At 39.5% G+C, this 17,170-nt stretch overlaps 5 protein-coding genes across 7 annotated transcripts; 1 reads left to right on the plus strand and 4 right to left on the minus strand.

The window, feature by feature from the left end:
• Positions 1–158: 158 nt before the first annotated feature.
• Positions 159–1,717, minus strand: LOC110758908 (uncharacterized). The gene has a single exon (XM_021960877.2). The coding sequence runs from the start codon at positions 1,412–1,414 to the stop codon at positions 356–358; it is 1,059 nt and encodes a 352-aa protein (XP_021816569.1). The 5' UTR covers positions 1,415–1,717; the 3' UTR covers positions 159–355.
• Positions 1,718–1,859: 142 nt separating this feature from the next.
• Positions 1,860–4,335, minus strand: LOC110758909 (Metal-dependent protein hydrolase). Its single transcript, XM_021960878.2, has 7 exons — positions 4,079–4,335; positions 3,793–3,939; positions 3,602–3,700; positions 3,141–3,332; positions 2,813–2,932; positions 2,558–2,629; positions 1,860–2,343 (listed from the first exon to the last, which is right to left on the minus strand). The coding sequence occupies exons 1-7, from the start codon at positions 4,310–4,312 to the stop codon at positions 2,119–2,121; spliced, it is 1,089 nt and encodes a 362-aa protein (XP_021816570.1). The 5' UTR covers positions 4,313–4,335; the 3' UTR covers positions 1,860–2,118.
• A 605-nt stretch (positions 4,336–4,940) lies between these two features.
• On the plus strand, positions 4,941–6,709 carry LOC110758927 (homer protein). The gene is made up of 3 exons (XM_088253567.1): positions 4,941–5,456; positions 5,938–6,310; positions 6,429–6,709. Exons 1-3 carry the CDS (start codon positions 5,070–5,072, stop codon positions 6,626–6,628), a joined length of 960 nt encoding a protein of 319 aa, XP_088109693.1. The 5' UTR covers positions 4,941–5,069; the 3' UTR covers positions 6,629–6,709.
• Positions 6,710–6,784: 75 nt separating this feature from the next.
• Positions 6,785–8,865, minus strand: LOC110758928 (zinc finger matrin-type protein). Its single transcript, XM_021960904.2, has 5 exons — positions 8,338–8,865; positions 8,132–8,211; positions 7,803–7,878; positions 7,457–7,579; positions 6,785–7,359 (listed from the first exon to the last, which is right to left on the minus strand). Exons 1-5 carry the CDS (start codon positions 8,671–8,673, stop codon positions 7,228–7,230), a joined length of 747 nt encoding a protein of 248 aa, XP_021816596.2. The 5' UTR covers positions 8,674–8,865; the 3' UTR covers positions 6,785–7,227.
• A 163-nt stretch (positions 8,866–9,028) lies between these two features.
• On the minus strand, positions 9,029–15,417 carry LOC110758912 (serine/threonine-protein kinase BLUS1). Of its 3 annotated transcripts, none has more exons than XM_021960882.2 (21): positions 15,055–15,417; positions 14,336–14,590; positions 14,114–14,238; positions 13,955–13,999; positions 13,689–13,770; positions 13,523–13,591; positions 13,162–13,332; positions 12,996–13,061; positions 12,760–12,828; positions 12,573–12,644; positions 12,046–12,395; positions 11,802–11,938; positions 11,591–11,685; positions 11,481–11,519; positions 11,341–11,400; positions 10,735–10,836; positions 10,582–10,633; positions 10,430–10,485; positions 10,004–10,068; positions 9,840–9,891; positions 9,029–9,612 (listed from the first exon to the last, which is right to left on the minus strand). In XM_021960882.2, the coding sequence occupies exons 1-21, from the start codon at positions 15,226–15,228 to the stop codon at positions 9,556–9,558; spliced, it is 2,193 nt and encodes a 730-aa protein (XP_021816574.1). In that variant the 5' UTR covers positions 15,229–15,417; the 3' UTR covers positions 9,029–9,555. The 3 variants fall into 3 exon arrangements, with proteins under 3 accessions (XP_021816574.1, XP_021816575.1, XP_021816576.1); XM_021960883.2 differs by having other exon boundaries at positions 12,046–12,392; positions 15,055–15,416; XM_021960884.2 differs by lacking the exon at positions 11,481–11,519.
• Between the last annotated feature and the right edge of the window lie 1,753 nt (positions 15,418–17,170).

Below are 17,170 nucleotides of genomic sequence, written 5' to 3' on the forward strand. Positions count from 1 at the left end.
TTACTTGGTCGGGTTTTTTTCCATGTGCCTTGTTTTTTGACCAAAAAATACAGTCGGCAAACTTGTCATTCCGAAAAAATATCCATTAATTTTTTTATTAGAAGAAAAATATTCATTATTATTATTAAGACATGCTAAATAGTAAATCCATTAATAGCTAAGAAAAATAATATTTGTTATATAATTTGGCCGGCGATTTGACCTTTTATTATATGAAAACAGTCCCCATGGGCCCAAACTCCACTAGAAAAATAAAAAAGCCCACTCAAATTCACAAGTCCAAGATTCTAAGTTCTAAAGTTTTCTTCAATATTTTTCCTCGCCAAGAAAAAGAAAAAAAAAACAAGAGTTTTCATCATTCGCTCCAGTACTTCTCATCAGCATCTTTCTCATGCTCCTGCTGATCATCAGAGCCGTCGATCAAGTTCATCTTAAACCTCTTCACGTCCTCCACCGCAGCGCTCCTAAACAGCCCAACATCAACGGCTCCCGACACCATGTGGTATCCACGTGTCCAGAGATCGCGAGGCCCGTCGTGGGGCATAGCGAAGCCAGCCAAGTAGGCCCCACCCTGTTTTGGGTCGGACCCCAGCACGGCCTTCTCGGCGGCCTCCATCATTTTCCTAACCTTCTTGTTTGCGGGGTCCCACAAGTACCCTAGGCTGGCGCTCAGATCCAACGGCCCCATCTGAATGCAGTCAACCCCATCGACGGCCGCGATGTGCTCTGCGTTCTTCACGCCTTCCTCGCTCTCCACCTGGCACATGATCAGCAGCTGATCCTCGTAATTGCTCAAATACCCTTCGTCGATGCCGTAGCTGGAGGCCCGAACGACGGTGTGGGCCGACCCGCGGACGCCGGCGGGCGGGAAGCGACAGTAGGAGACGGCCTTCTTGGCGTCCTTGGAAGATTCGATCATGGGGAACATGATGCCTTGGGGGCCCAGATCTAGGGCTTTCTTGGCCCAAGCTGCGGAGGCCTCGGGCAAGCGAAGAATGGCCGGGGTTTGAGCGGCGGCCAAGGCGTGGAGGCAGGGGAGGGCTTGGGAGATGCCGCCATGGCCGTGCTCCATGTCGACGACGACAAAGTCATAGCCGGAGAGGCCGGCGATCTCGGCGAGAGTTGGGGAGAAGGAGAGGAGGAAGAGGCCGTAGAGAGTCTCGCCGTTTTGGAGGCGGGACTTGAGGTTTTGGGGGGAGGGGGAGATGGAGGTGGTGGTGGTGGTGGTTGTGGCGGTGGAGGTGTGGTCGGAGGAGGAGGTTGATTTGATGGGTGAGGCGGAGGTGGCAGTGAGATTTAGCGTTTTGAGTGGGGAGAGAGGGAAGGAGATGAGTTTGGTGGGTTTTCTGAGAGATAATGTGGGTTTGGTGGCTCTGATAGTGGTGGTGGTGGTGGGGTAAGTCAGTGTGGCCATGGCTGCTGGTTGTGAGTTTTGGGGTTTAGGGGAAAAAGTTGTGATTTTTCTTTTTCACTTCACTGACTGGTAGGGGGGAGAGAGAGAGAGAGAGAGAGATCTATTTCATGACATATTAACACAGTCACGTGTGCAGCTGCATGGTGTACTCTTGGAAGTGTGGCAGTGTAGCTTGTAAGTTGTACTTTACTGAGCAACAACTTCAATGGCGTCCGGAGAGAGATTGAAAACAAACACAGAGCCCAAAACTTATAAAAGAAGATAAAAATTGCAGAGGTTCGAGTTGAAGGAAGCAAGTTGGCTGGTGATCCAGATTTTGCACTTTTAAAACCAAAAGAACCATTTGGTTACATTTCATTTCTTTCACCATTTAGTATGCAAAATGATTTGGTATGGATTTCAAGCATCTGAATAATTATAAAAATCGTCTACGAGGCCAAATCAATTTCTGCTCAACTGAGAAAATTGCATATTCAAAGTCATTGAGAGAACGTATGCATATTCCAGTTTGTGGGTTCTGAAATCACTGCATGAATGTTTACTCAACACTTTGTAGAAACCAAATAGGGAAAATTTCATCGAAGGCGATATCGTAGGAACATAAAACAGGCTAAAGTTTAAGAAATTCGCAAAGATCCAGCTGAAATGCCCAAAATTTACTAATCTGAATTAGTAATCACACCAATGCAAGTCAATCTTGTCTATCAAAGCTTCAAACTAGCTTTTGCCATGGCCAGAGCGCCCTCATATGTTTGATTTCCTCCAATAAACCCGCTCATGTGGACAAAAACACATCCGGGGATCGCAGCCTCCTTCGAGAGCTCCTCATCCCTAAGTCCTCGCCATTGCAATGCTAGAGGCTTTCGGCTCTCAAATCTATCAGGAGCTATTGCCACCGCTTGAACTCGCCAGTGTTTGCTCCTATCATCCTGCACATTGTTTTTATTTTGATAATAAAATTAGCGACTCTTCTCAGATAAATTTGCAGACAAATTAGCTACACAACTAAAAATAATGTCAAGGGGGCAAAAACATTACAGCAGAAGAAAAGAGACAGAAACCACTGCAGACCATAAACAAAAAAAAAACTGAATCATTACAATCCAAGAAAAGATAACAAGGACATGAGATTGATACAAGTACCTGATAGAGAACATATTTTATGGGAGGGTCAATCTTCATCTCTTCTTCAAGTTCAAATAAATGAAGCTTCCACTGTAGGGCATGAAAATATACAGATGTCTCAACTAAGCCCAGATATGGATAACAAATCGCTTAAAAACATTTGAAGATGTAATGAAGAAGTTCTAAAACTAATAGAATCAGCATCAGTTATAAGAGACAGCTTAAGCCTAAAGTTATTAAATTGGCAAAAAGAATACAGCACTGCATACTTACAGGGCAGAATCGAGTCAAAACCATGATTTCTCCACTAGGATCAACACTCCATCTTGCTAAGAGACACTCCATTACAATAGACCGTGCTGGTAACCAAGATTTTGCATGAAAACGAACACTCTGAAATTCGGAAAAAGGGTCATTGAAAAGGGATGTAAAAAAATAAATCCCAATAAAACACAACCTCATTAAAGCATTCCCCTTATAGTTATGTGCTCAGAGACGTGAAAGAAAATTATTAGATACAGATGTTTGATGTGAATTTACCAAAATAAATAATAGAGAAAATTCTACATATCTGTTAAGTCTTGATGAAAGAAAGACGCACACTTAAAAACTCACTGCCAGCCAGTTCCATGGCTCGATGAAAGGCTTCATTCTCCTTCTCAGGTGATTGATCGGGATCTATCCAATCCAAATTCAACTTGCCCAGCCTTGAAGACAAATGTGTGTTATTCACATATCTTGGAGGCTGTTCCGTATCGTACTGATTGATCCCATTGTCAACAGCATCAATTGCCTGTTACAAGTAACCAATAATGTTAAAAACACAGTTGGACTAACAAAAAATGCATGTCAAATTAATTTGCTGAACATTCAAGAAAGCGAAAAGAGTAACTACAAATAACATTTCAATAAAACTTTGAAGAATAGAAACATCTGCAAAACGTGCATCCTTATAAGGGTTTTTGTCTCTTTTATAACATAAGAGGTTTGTCAGTATCTATGAGTCCATTTGAGTTCAAATTCGCATGGAGTGAAAAATAAAGATGCAGAACTTGGTAGTACCTCCATAAAGCTTTTGTAAACAGCCAAGAACAACCGATGCACATCTAGGTGGCCTTCATCAACTTGAAGCTCCTTGGCTATTATTTCCTTCCCAAAATGCTACAACCAGATTTAACACAAGTAAAGTTACACACTTGAAATGCCCATAGTTCAAACCTCGAAAAAAGAGAGAACCTTTTGAAAGTAAATACCTTGTAAACCAGACCAGCACTACTCAGCTTAGTCTTAAACCCATGGCCAAACATCTCCTCGAAGCCCTTCTGGTGATGATCATACCGATCCCTACTAGGATCATATACACCCCCAACATCAAGCACAGCATCCAGACCCTCCAAAACCTAAAACCCACAAACAAACAATAACAACGACAATAAGAAATCACAAATTCCTGCAAGAGCTTCCAATTTCCAATCAAGTAACTTCATTTTGCATCAATTTTCTCGGGAACCAAACAGAAAATGGTGAAGGGTTACAAACCTGGGGGTCACGGGTGCGAATGATTTCGGCGTTGGAGAACTTGTCGGTGAGGCGAATCATGAAGCAGCCGAGGGCTTCGTCGCAGTGGAAGCTGCCATTGTGAGTGCCGACTCGCTTAGCTGAAGTAGCGGTAGCCATGAGAGAGCGAGAGAGGTGAAGGCGCAGGTGATGGTGGTGGCTGGGGAAGACGAATGGTAGCGTGTGCTTAAACCCTCTGCCTACTAGCGGAAGCATGCCTTAGCGGGATTTCAATAGTCGGGCGTTATTTTATTTGCACTATTTATTTTTATTTTTATTTTTGTTTTGTCATTAATTTTGCTCAGCACTTAGTGTACATAATCATTTTGGAATTTGTAATTTTTTTTGTTTTTTCAGAAACTATATTTCTAGAAAGAAAAAAAATTCAGTACAAAATTATATACTTCCTCAGAAATTTAAATACTAAATATCCTTTTGGGAGGGAATTATTGTTTGAGTGTATTCAACTTTTTTTTTTTATAAAGTACAAGCGATAATTTAAAGGGGTTACTCACACACACTACCACGGTGTAATTGATTTTTGAATTTGAGATCGTTATTGAGATCGTTAGTTTGCAAATTAAGGCCCTTTTTAACTGGGTTAGACCCGTTGACACAATCACATTTATTTCGGAAATTTTTGTGTTAAATCCTTCATCCCTCACTGTTGTTGGTATAGAAAATGAAAAAAAAATCTTAAATTTCATCTCTCAATATCGTTGGTATTGAAAATGAATATGGATATTTTAAAAAAAGATAAACAAAGTTCTTAAATTTTAAACAAGAGGTCATTTGAAAGATAATATAACAATATAGCTTAATTGCTTGAGAGAAATAAAGGGAGAAAAAAAAGTTCAGGGTGAGATAAGATATTTTTTGGGTGTAGCACTTGCAAATGGAAATTGGGGTGAGTATCTTCCTCAAACAAAATATGAAATAGGATAACAAAATCCTCCAAAAATCAGTGATCACCATGCCCTTAACCATAAATCTCACTTGGGTTTCCTCCACAATCCCCATATCTCTCCTCCCAAGAGAACTCATCGCAGCATCAAAAACCTGCTCTACAATCTTTCACAGAGCTTCTTCTCCTTCAACATCTCGTCCCCTCATAGTCAAATGCACGAGAAGCGCCTCTGGAGAGAGCGGTAGCTTGAAGGACGCACTGAGTGGCATTGTGGGAGAGCAAGTAGAGGAGCTCTTGAAAAGAGAAGAGAACAGGGATTTGCTTGATGGGTTGGAAAAGGCGTCTCAAAGGGTAGAGATGGCTAAGAGAGAGCTGGCTGAGATTGAGAAACAAGAACTTGAGGCTAAGCTTGTGAGAGATTATATTAACCAACTTGAAAGCAGGGCTTCTGAGGTTCTCATTCTTCCCAATTCCCATTTTTTGTATCCATTTCTGGGTTTGTTTCTGAGTTGGGTTTTGGTTTTAGATGCCTTCTTCTACTTCCTTGAAGTGAAAAACTTAAAAATTTGGGATCTTTATGTATATAAATTAATGTTTCCCTAATTTTGTTATTATTCCTGTGGTTGATGTGTGGAAATTGTCAGTTTTATTTGATGTTTAGATAATTGGTTGTTATCTAACAAATTAAATCTGCTCTATGAGAGGAATTGTGTTCATTTGATTCCTTCTTCTGTTGTTGAGACATTTTCTGTTGCTGCTTACGGTTGGTTCTCTGTGAATTCAATATAGCATGATATTGCTTGCACATGGTTGTTCATGAAACGAGTTAATTTTGTTCAAATATAATGACAAGTTATGTGTTCAGTTTATTTGTTATTTTGTTGTTTTTGCATTTTTTGCTGCCACTGATAATAGACTGTTGCGTGCATTAAAGATTGCAGAATGTCAAAAGGAGATATTAGAAGCAAAAGCCATGGTTGAAGAAGCTGAGCGTGCCCTCTCACAAGATGGGGATCAACTTGGAGATGGATATGGATTTTCAGAGACTGGAAATGGGGAAATTGACAAGGATAAAGAGAGATGGCAATCCATAAAAGCAGCTTCTATTTCTGCCCTTGTCGGCACTGTTGCTGGATTGCCCTTCTCCTTCACTCAGGTGTCCAGCAGTTCAGAGCTGATACTCCCCCTGGCAATCACATTTGTTAGCTGTGCACTATTTGGAGTTACCTTTCGATATGCAGTTCGAAGAGACTTGGATGATGTTCATCTTAAGACAGGAGCACCTGCAGCTTTCGGCGTTGTCAAAGGTACTAATTACACCACTATGCAGAACAATTGAAATCTTCAAGCATATCAAACAGTTTTGAGATATGACACTGCGTGCTTAGTTTTGCCTTGAAATGAAAATGTATTTGCCTTTTGCAGGTCTTGCTACACTGGATGGTGGACAACCTCTTGAGCTAAATGCTGGTAGCTTCTTATCACATGCTTTTGATGGTGCATTGTATGTATCTCAGAGTCTTTTTGTTTTTCTTTCTGCTGCTATTGCCCTGGATTATTGTTTTAAGGCAAGGCTCTTGAGTCCTTTTCCTATCAAGAATCCTGTATCAGGATCCAATTCTTGATGATGTTCTAATCAAGCAAAGGTGTTCATACTTAGGAGAAATGCAATTACTTTGTATCAGAATTGCAGAATGTTTGCTGAACACAGTTCTCAATGGTTCTGCCACCCACTTCCGATCACAAAAATACTCATTCAAAAGTGTGCTTTACGTCAAATGTCAATAAAAATTAAAATGTCTATTTCTTGGTAATGTTACTGTGCTTCATTTTCATTCCTCATTTCCTCAAATAAAACAACCCAATTAATAAATAAAAAACCATGGCCCTTAGCCAACCAGAGTCGAAAATGAAAAAGCCATCCAGAATGTGCGAGCCGATTCAACATATGCATAACAAATTCATTTCGATGGTCTGCAAGCCGATTCAACATTCTACATTCTTCATGTGAAAGCATCATATGCTAAATCATAACAGTGTGCAGCCAGTAATATCGGACAATTATGGTATCCCTCTCGACTCTCCATGCGCTGAGCTTGCAATCGTGGTCATCTTTACTATAGTAAAAGACAATATCAACATTCACTACATTTTTGTCTGGGCACAAAAGCCACGTTCTGCAATTCAAATTGCTTGCCTGCAACTCTGACCATGGTCTGACCTTCTAGCGTTTGCTTCTTTCATCATCATCCGAATCTTCATTCAAGCGTTCATGATCTTGTAAAGGCTTCTTGGGAACCCCCCACCTCCCAATCTCTTCGCTGGATGGTAGGTTCTTATTTTCTCTTTTCCTCCCCTTCGGATTATATTAAAGTGATTAAAGCCGTTGTCAGATAAGAACAAAAACTATCCAGCATATCTAAAAACTTACAAGGACCCTAAGTAGTTAATACCTCCTCAGAGGTCCCTTCATGCCCAGTCAGGTCTTTCTTTCTACTCGTGAATGAAGTATGCTTTGCAGCCTCGCTAAACAATTGAAAGCCCTGAAGATCTCCATTTTTAATACTGGCTTCCAGCTGCAAGGGAGAAAATATGGAATCACAGGAATAAGGTTACATGATATACAAACAATTGAATGAACTCACAATCAAAACCCCTTGAAACCATAGCTCTAAACCTTGCCCCCAGCAACCCACCAACAAGAAGATATTGCATGCGGGCGTATAGTTTCTCCATGTTAGCAATATATTTCCTTTACAGGTTGAACTGGGTATAAAGAAGTACCGAGAGGACTTATACCTGGACATGAATAATGCATAGAACAATGCTAGCAATAGGCAGCCAGCTCTCCTCAGGAGACAATGACAAATTCGACCTGATAAACCATAGGAAGTCAAGCAATTACATTAGTGCCTAGAACTACATATATAAATCATCAAAACCCATACAATATCTTCTGCATAGGATTATCACTATTACAAATCATTAAGCTCAATCATTTGTTGGTGATTGGTATGAGACAAACTTTCCTCATTGTCCACAAAATAAAAAACAATAAGCTCTCAAGTGGTTCAATTGCCACAGAACATGTAAGCATTCAATTAGGAGTAAGGCAATGAGAATGAAACCTGAGGTAGGGAACCAAGTAGACAAGCGCATACACCGCATAACGCCTTTTCCCAGTATCCAGCAACGCAAAAATCCAACTCTGCCAAAATTATTCATTCCAACTCAACAAAAATTACAACAAAACCCAATCAATAAAAAGTTTAAAACACATAAACAAAAACTTCAACAATGCACAACCAAGAAAAAAGAAAAATGTGTTATTTACCAGCCAATTGAAGTAGGGAATGAAGCTAACGATGCCCATGACTGCAAACCTGGCATCGGTGGAATCCATAGGAGAACCGCCACCGCCATCTTCCTCTGGAGTAGTGACCGGAAGCACCAGAGAAGAGAGCATGCAGGCGCCGATGGCTGCAGCAAACGGTGCGTCGTTTGAGAACTCCGCTCTGCACGTTCTGTATCTGGTGCCGATCTTCTTCCTCGTGTTTGGGGATTTGTTGCTTTTGGAGAGGAAAGAGGGTTTGAGGTTGCAGAGCTGAGAGGGATGAAGCGGTGGTGGTTTCAGACGGTGGAGAGTAGAAGAGAAGTGGATTGAAACCATGGCTTTGGCTTGTGTTCTTCAGAGCTTACTGCACCATTTGCACAGCTCAGCTGAGTTCGATCACCTCGAGTCTCGCGCGTTTTGGGAAAGAGAAACTAATCGACGGCGTTTTTCAAAAAGAAAGAAACGAGAGAAAATATCGTTTACTAATTCCTCTCAAACGACACGCCATTTGCGTTGACTTCGCCTGCTATCACTATTATATTTCGAGATTAACACCAACTTCTTTTCTCATAAATTCGTGCTATATGTACATTACACAAAGATAATACGGGAGTTGCAGATTTGGGATGCATTCAAAATCCCCATATTTCTAAAGAAAGCAAAAATTGAATAGTTTGTGGAAGCGTACATAGGAATAGGAATAGCACAATTTGTATAAATGAAATAATAAACAGCATTACGTTCTACCGCCATCATATACAAGCTCATAAATCCATTTTGACAAAAATAATGATGCCATAATGTCTGTTTTAACCTTATAAATATAAAATACACCCCTATTATATTTATAACTGTAGAACCAATTTGACCCCCAGTCCAGGGGTTAGATCGCTACAGAGCAGCACCTATTTTCCAATTTTGAACAGGACAAATCACATCCGGGTGAATCCATAAGCTCGATTATTACTCGTCTGAATTCTGAAGTGGCCGAAATCCTTGAGGGAACTTATTAGGTACAGTGGGAGAAGAGATTCAGGAACATCAAATTGCTACCTTCTCCATGCATCTACCTTTACCAGCAGCCAATGAACGATTCCCGTTCAGCATAGAGAAAAATTTTTTGTTGGAGAGAACACATTCAGCACGATCTACCGCTCTGGGCCGGATGTACATGGATTCACTTTACACTAATCACAACTTTGGGTTTTCAGGCACCCCTTATCTTCCGTCCCCATTTTCTTCCTGCCCAGATACAGCATTTAGCTGTTGCTGCAACTGTCACCAGATAACCAATTCATTAATGAAAAACTATACGCAATCAAATAACCAGCAATAATGGCAATGGCATGCATAGAAACCTATCACCACCAACTGGTCCAACTCCCATTTTCTCAAACCCTCATACCAGACTCGACTACAACATTATGCAAAAAGTAAAGTTCTTTCTTCCTTCAACCATATAAGGCACGAAAACTGTAATTATGAACCCTTGAGCAACTCACTTGAATGTGTCTCGTCTTTTCAGCAGTCAGTTCATCACTCAAGTTGTTCATCCTGGAGAGAGAGAGAGAGAGAGAGAGAGCATTAGACAAACTTATATGAAACCAGGAAAAAAAACACAGAAAAGGACTTCAAAGGCATTCAGTTTAAACTTAAGATGACTAACCTAGCTTGAAGCTCAGAGACCTTGAGGAGCAATAGACGCTCCCTCTCAGAAACTGCAGCTTCGACCTGTTGGTTAAACAGAGTAGAAACGTGATAAGTCTACAAAGCTAATGACTTATCATGATATCAGTCCAATAGAGTTTTGTAATGAACAAAAAAACAAACATAAAGAAATCTGCTTTTCCACAGTATCACATAAAGTGATATAGTAAACAAGTCCAGTTCAAAATGAACTAATCTAACAGTTATTTTTTTCCTCAATCAGTCAAAGTTGATGGAATTCTTTCAAATAAACAGTCAAGAGTGATCTACCATTTGGAAGAAAAAAAAACAAAAGAAGCTGCTAAGAACCAAATTTATATCATTCCCATGATAGTAGTCATACCCACATCATAACAATCATGGTGACAAAATGAAATATACTTACACTTCCATTGTTCTCAGAACTGCGGGGCAGTGGAGGCAACTTTCCATTTTGAGTACCTGAAACAAAAATGGAGTACCTTACTAACTGGTTCAATGCCTCCTTACTGATAGACGATTAATTTCAAGTATCAAACTCATAGATATTTCACTCACCTTCTACTGCCTCAGCTGGTTGCAAGGTGCTCAGTAAATTCATAATTATATCCTGCAATCAAAAGAATAAACAAGGATACTCTTTAGCTTCAGAAATAAAATTCTTCCAAGTCAAATATCCACTATCTATGTTGTACCAAATTTGTTCTTTACCTGTTGAATCGACGTCTGCTGAAAAAGATTCTGAAGGTGAGGCAGGAGAAGTGATGCAGGTACGTTGCTGTTGTTCAACTCCTTGGCAGACGGAGTGGTAGGCTGAAACATAGAGAATGAAATCATAAATGGACAAATACATTTCAAGCTACCACAGTTTTAAGTTAGTGACTGGACCTTCTATGTTGTCATAATAGATATTGAATATGGGGAAAAAACTACTGGCACTATGCCACTATCTAATGTTGTTCATTGAATAAACACACAGACACGGATATATGAATATGTGCACACACATTCAATTTAGATCTCTCGGTTATCGATGAGCATTAAGACCATGCTCACCACCGTTGGATCAAAATCTAGAGCTGTTATCCAAATCAAATAAATTTCAGCCGTTGGATTTGAATCCAATAGGTTGGAAAGTTGAGTTGGATTTGAATCCAATACGTTGGAAAGTTGAGTTTTTATGTTCATTAGTGAGTAAGATAAAGACATCACACACACACACACACACACGTATGTATGGATGTATCTGTATACAACTATCGTTATATATACACACACAGAGAAGGGGGTGGGAAGGAGAGAGATTACAACACAAACCATTTGCCTGGATTCAAATACCCAATCACCAACGCTTGCAGACTTTCTTAGAGGTGATCCCTAAATAATAACAAAAGAGAATGTGAATTAGAACTGAACAAATTACTTGAGAAAGGGTTAGGAAAATACTGGCTACCTACCTGTGAAGATCGACGAGGTATTGTACTTGATGGGATATCCTATGGCAATTTTTTTTAAGTTAGTGATTTGTAAAAAATAGAATAAGCATACCATAAGAACAAAGCCTTACCTTTACAAGATCTAAATTTTCTGATGTCACTGAAAACCTCCCCTTAATTTGCACCAAATTAGCCTTTGACTTGTCATCCAAAGAATCTCTAAAACCTATTAAAGGTGAAACGCTTAGCACTACAAGAATTCTGGGCCCAATGTACTCATAACAGTAGAAAGAGTTGCATTTTTTATTGTCATCTCTAAAAAATAATGGACATCTTCATTACCTCCAGAAGATTTTATAGGAGCTGATAAACTGTTTGCTGAAGCTCGATTTGGAAGCATCAGTGGACCACTAAAGCTTGGTGTTCGTCGTACTTCACATTTAGCTTTATCAATAGCCGATTGATTTTCATTCTCACTCCTAAAGATAACAAAGCATCAGGCTCTTATCCCATGAGAGAGAGAGAGAGAGAGAGAGAGACAACACCAATAGCTTCAATTTTGGAGCATTATTTAACCATGACAAACCTTTCAAAGATGCGAGACCTTTCTGATAATGAATGACTAAGCACAGCACCAGGTGTGAGTGGGCCACTCTGCGTTTGACGACTTTTCACCGATAGATTTTTAGTCTTGGCCTGTACCATGTCTTTTTCTGATGTAGATGCTGTTGCCTCAGAGCTTGATCCATTTTTCTTCCAGGCTGTTTTCTGCTGGCCACCAGATTCCAGTATATTACTTTCAAGAACCTTGCCTTTTTTGTTCAAGCTTTCAACCTGTTGTACCTCATAATCATTTACTTCTTTGTATTCCGTCCAATATGGTTCACTATTTTCGTTCAACTTCCCCAAACTGGATTGGCAACCAGTTGCTTCCTGCTAGCACAAAAACAAAAACAAAACAAAGCAAACAAAAAAATCATTTTTCTGCATAAGAATCATATATTTAAAAGAAAAGACCAGCAACGTGCACTATCACCAAAAAAGAAACTAATATCTTAGACTGCACTAAGAATAGCATGACAAATGTCTCGTGAAAAAAAGGAAATTGATGACCTTATAACTAACAACGGATTTCAACTTTTCATCGTCTTCCATCATTTCTGGACTATCATCATCATCTCGCACCTAGCAAAAACAACAGATATTAATTCAGATTCACTCGCCAATATAGAAAAACAAGGATGCTACCGCCCAGAGATACCACCATGCTGATAATTGCTAATACAAATACGTGGCATACCAGGGATGCTTGAGCTTTTAAATCCTCAACATCAAAGTTCCAGGCGCTAACTCCTCGCTGGTACTCACTCTGATCAAGGAAAGACAATAACACCACTAAAGATTAGGGCAAAAGAAATTATGAGGCATGCATTAGCTATCAAGTTGGTATACAAAAGCTTTGGATATGAACATACTTTGACTCTGTTTAAGTCAATTTTATGTGAAAAAATAACAGCATCAAGAGATGTCTCAGACCTGTGATATTGCCTCTTGCTCTGCTGAAGGCATTTTCTTCAAAGCTAGTTGTGCTGCATCTTTAAGCTGCGATATTCCCATATTTTAGCAATTCATAAAACAAGTATACCAACACATGTCAAAGACTGAAAGCAAGGACGCAATATAAAAATGGAGTGAAGCTAACCTGGAGTGCTTTTACACGATTCCAAAGTGGTGGCAAGTCTGTAAACAATTTCTTTACAGAAAGCTCTGGAGGTTTTGCGTTCTTGAAAAAGGAGTGTTTCAATAATTTCTCTGATGTTGGTCTCTTTGTTTGATCTTTTACCAAGCACATTGCAACCATCTCTTTAAAAGACTGATCACGACTGGAAATCCTCCAATTAGAATATTATTCTGTAAGCGAAATACAATACAGGGCAACAACTACACTTGAAGCCTTTGACTATTTACATACCTATTAATGACGCACAATGTACTAATAAATGTTTTGCAAGCATCAAACACATATGTGTTAATGTCACTCTATCTAGAAAGAAAACCAATACCTTAGAGAACTTTTTATCACGATCATAATCAAGCCCTGGAGGGGCATTCTGTATGGTCATAAGGAGAACCTGTGCGAACAAACAAAAAGAGTTTGACGTGTCAGACGTTTTACTAAAGAACCACTATAGAGGTTGCAGTCTAGTTCAATCCTGGTAACATAAGTACCTTCATTGGAGGGTACTTTGAAAATGGTGCATGACCATGGGCCAACTCCAATGCCGTTATACCAAATGACCAAATGTCAGCCCTGTAAAGAGATCAACCAACAGAAAACTAAGCAATAAGCACATAGGACCCTTTTTTTTCAAATTATACAGTACAGCCCAGAATTTATCATTTCCTCCAAAAGTTAAGTGAAGAAGTTAGCTTTCAAAGCAGATAAAACATTGAACAATTGCAAGAAATACGTTACAGCATAAAATAAAACTCACTTGGAATTGTATCCACTTCCTGGTTGCAATACCTCTGGTGCCATCCTGGAAAGCAAAAACCAAGTTCTAATCTCAAATACATGGATAATAAAGCAGTTAGCATAACATGTGGCACCAAACCAGGAATTAAGTAATAATTTATGTGACTTAAAAACTCACCAGCATGGCGTTCCTACAAAAGTGTTTCTTGAGCGTTGCCTATCAGCTGCATCAAACACGCAAGCTGAAACACCAAAGTCGGCAAGTTTCACCACCCCATTAGTATCAAGTAGTATGTTTCCCGCCTGTAGCAAAGACATTAAAACAATCAAAAAGTAAGAACCTCCAAACAAACTTATGACAATGAAACAGAAAGGAAGGCAACCTGTAAATGAAACAAACCTTAACATCTCGGTGAATATGACCTTGTTTATGAAGGTAAACCAGAGCCTTAAGGGTTTCCTTAAGGATGGAACCGATCGCAGACTCCTCAAACCCATCCGGATATGCGATTTTCATGAGGTGCAAACAAGAACCCTCTGCCATGAATGGCATGATCACCCAAAGGTTTCGCTCGACAACAAATGAACAATACGCCTTTACAACATTTGGGTGATCTATCAAGCTCATTGTTTGCGCCTCCCTCCTTATATCTTCCTATGAAAGAATACAAACATAATATATCAAATAATGGGTTATGTATTTTCACCCAAAAAAATAATGGGTTATGAATCAGCTATAATACTAGAAACAGTAGAACATGGGTTTTCTTCAACAATATTCATTTCAAAGAGAGTACTTCAGCGATAATAGCATTTGCAAAAGTTGTGATTTGTGCTCATCAATACAGACCGTTGAGGATCTGAAGCATAAATTAAAACCAAATTAAACCCTACACCAATTAAAAAATGAAAGTCTACCGATTCCTAACTAATTCCGCATTCACAAATCAAGCATTCAAGTTCACAAATCGAAGTCCAATCTCAAACCCAAGCAAAGATCTTAAGCTCATATCAAATCTAGCTTCACTCAGTAAACAAACAACTAAAAAAGATCCCCCAAAGTTCGTTAACAACAATAAAATTGAGATTTTGAAACAAGCAGAGCAATAAGAAACTGACGAAATTGCTGCCGCAGCGATCGAGATCCAAACATTTTACAGCGACGACTTCATTGAAAGGGAGATAGATCGCTCTGTACACTGTAGCACTGGCGCCATAGCCAACCTCTTCCAGAAGCTTGTAGTCGCTGGGGTTCGCAGAGTGAGACCTGGAATTGCCTCCCATCCTCCCCATGCTCCTCCTCTTGGAGAAGAAGCGACTAGCGAGGACTTGCGCTTTGGCTATACGTTAAACAGAGTTGCGCGCCGTTTCGAGGCTATGGGCTCTGCGTTTCGATGATATTATATGAACTCGTTGACCGCCATGATAAGCGAAAAGGAAAAGGCGAGAGAGAGTGAAGAAAGAGAAGAGAACTCGGAGCAGAACTTGGCTTGTGAATTCACTGAAATGTGAGGTGCTGACGTGTCGGAGGCGGTAAAGGGTGATGGGGATGTTGACACGTGGATGGGTCATTATAAGGGACGGCTGGGACCCGCGCTGGGTGTCTTTGCACCTTTGGTGAATTTTTATTATTTTTGTAATTTTCTGAGGTGGCTGTGGATGAGCTGAGCTGTCAATAGTTTTGTTGCTAATTATTATTAATTTTCAGACAAACCCCTATTTTTGGGAATTATGAATTTGAATTTCTTGGGCAGATTTCTTGTTTTGTCCGAAATGTATTATTATTTTATTTATCTTTTTTAACGAAAAATTACGGGAATGACATGCTGCCTTCCATTGATTAGAAGATTTAATTCGGTTGATTAAATGTCATTAGATCATCAAATTGGAGGAATTCTTTTCTTTTTTTTTTTCCTTTCAAACACAATTTTCCAACAAAAAATACGTAGTTTATTTCATGCTAAAACTGTTGCATTTCAAAGGGAAAAACTTCCCCAATTTAAAATATTCTTATGATTATTTACGCTTGTTTGCTTTAGTATCATTTTTTAGCTAAACGAATCATACACGCGGTATATGCGTAATGCAATAGCGGTTTCACGTTGGCCGTTGTTATCATTCTCTAGCTAGACAGGCATGATGATAAAACGACAGAGATAACCGAAATGGAGAATAACATGGAGTACTTGTATAGTAGTACTGTCTCGTAGGCTACGGAATTGTCAAGCTCCTCCAACTATTAAGCATGTTCATGTGTTGGTGGTTTGCTCACTTTCTCATTTTCCCTTTGGTCGACCAAGACCGGCATTTATTGGTCTTGTCAATTGTAAGGCTGGTGTCCCTCACCATCAGATAATGATACACAAAGGGTAGGCTGGTGTCAATGTTTGCCCATCCACTGTTTCATATGCACGAAAGAACATATCATCAACTTTAAATGATCTTTAATTGACATGTAATGATAAGGCGCTCATTAAATCTTGTATATGTACCAAATAAACATGTTAAATGAACTATGTTTTTCTTAATTTGATGTGTATTCATTACAATTAGTGAACATGATTAACGATATTGAGGGAAAGGGAATTCGAACACAGGACATTAGGTGCATGAATAACTGCTCTTAACCACTTAAGCTACAAGCTTCTTGTGTGGACGTAACCTAACTAGAGCGAATCATATTGTATAGCACTTTTACTCAACCTAAGGTACCTTGCATGTGCAGTGGCGGACCCAAACTTCCTTTCATCTAGGGGCTTAAAAAAAAATCCAACCGATATATAGTCAAACAAAAAATATTTGGGTTTAAAGTGAACTTGATGACTAAGTTCTCCACAAAATTACAGAATGAGTGTACTTGGTGAGATCTTTATTCTTCTTTTATAACATAGGGTTTTTCTTTTTTAATATAAACTTTAAGTTTAAAGTGTATGTATTGGATAGGCTATGTGGGGGCTCCACCTAAGAAAGACCTAAAAAAAAATTAAAAATTATGAGTTTGGGTGGGATTATACAGCTGCAACTTTTTTGTAAGTGTGGGCAAGTGCCCACAGTTGTCCTTCATTGGGTCCGTCAATGTGCATGTGGGTACATACCCTAGAGGTAGAGAGGATAGAAAGCACGGCCCCGTTTGGTTCACGGAATGAATTTGATGGGAAATCATTTCCCATGTCATTTCCCAAGGGATGAGAAATGTTGATTCCTTTCCCATGTTTGGTAATGCCGGGAAAGTGAT

The sequence above is a fragment of the Prunus avium genome, chromosome 5 (genome assembly GCF_965620075.1).
Source record: "Prunus avium chromosome 5, drPruAviu1.hap1.1, whole genome shotgun sequence".
Taxonomy (NCBI): Eukaryota; Viridiplantae; Streptophyta; class Magnoliopsida; order Rosales; family Rosaceae; genus Prunus; species Prunus avium.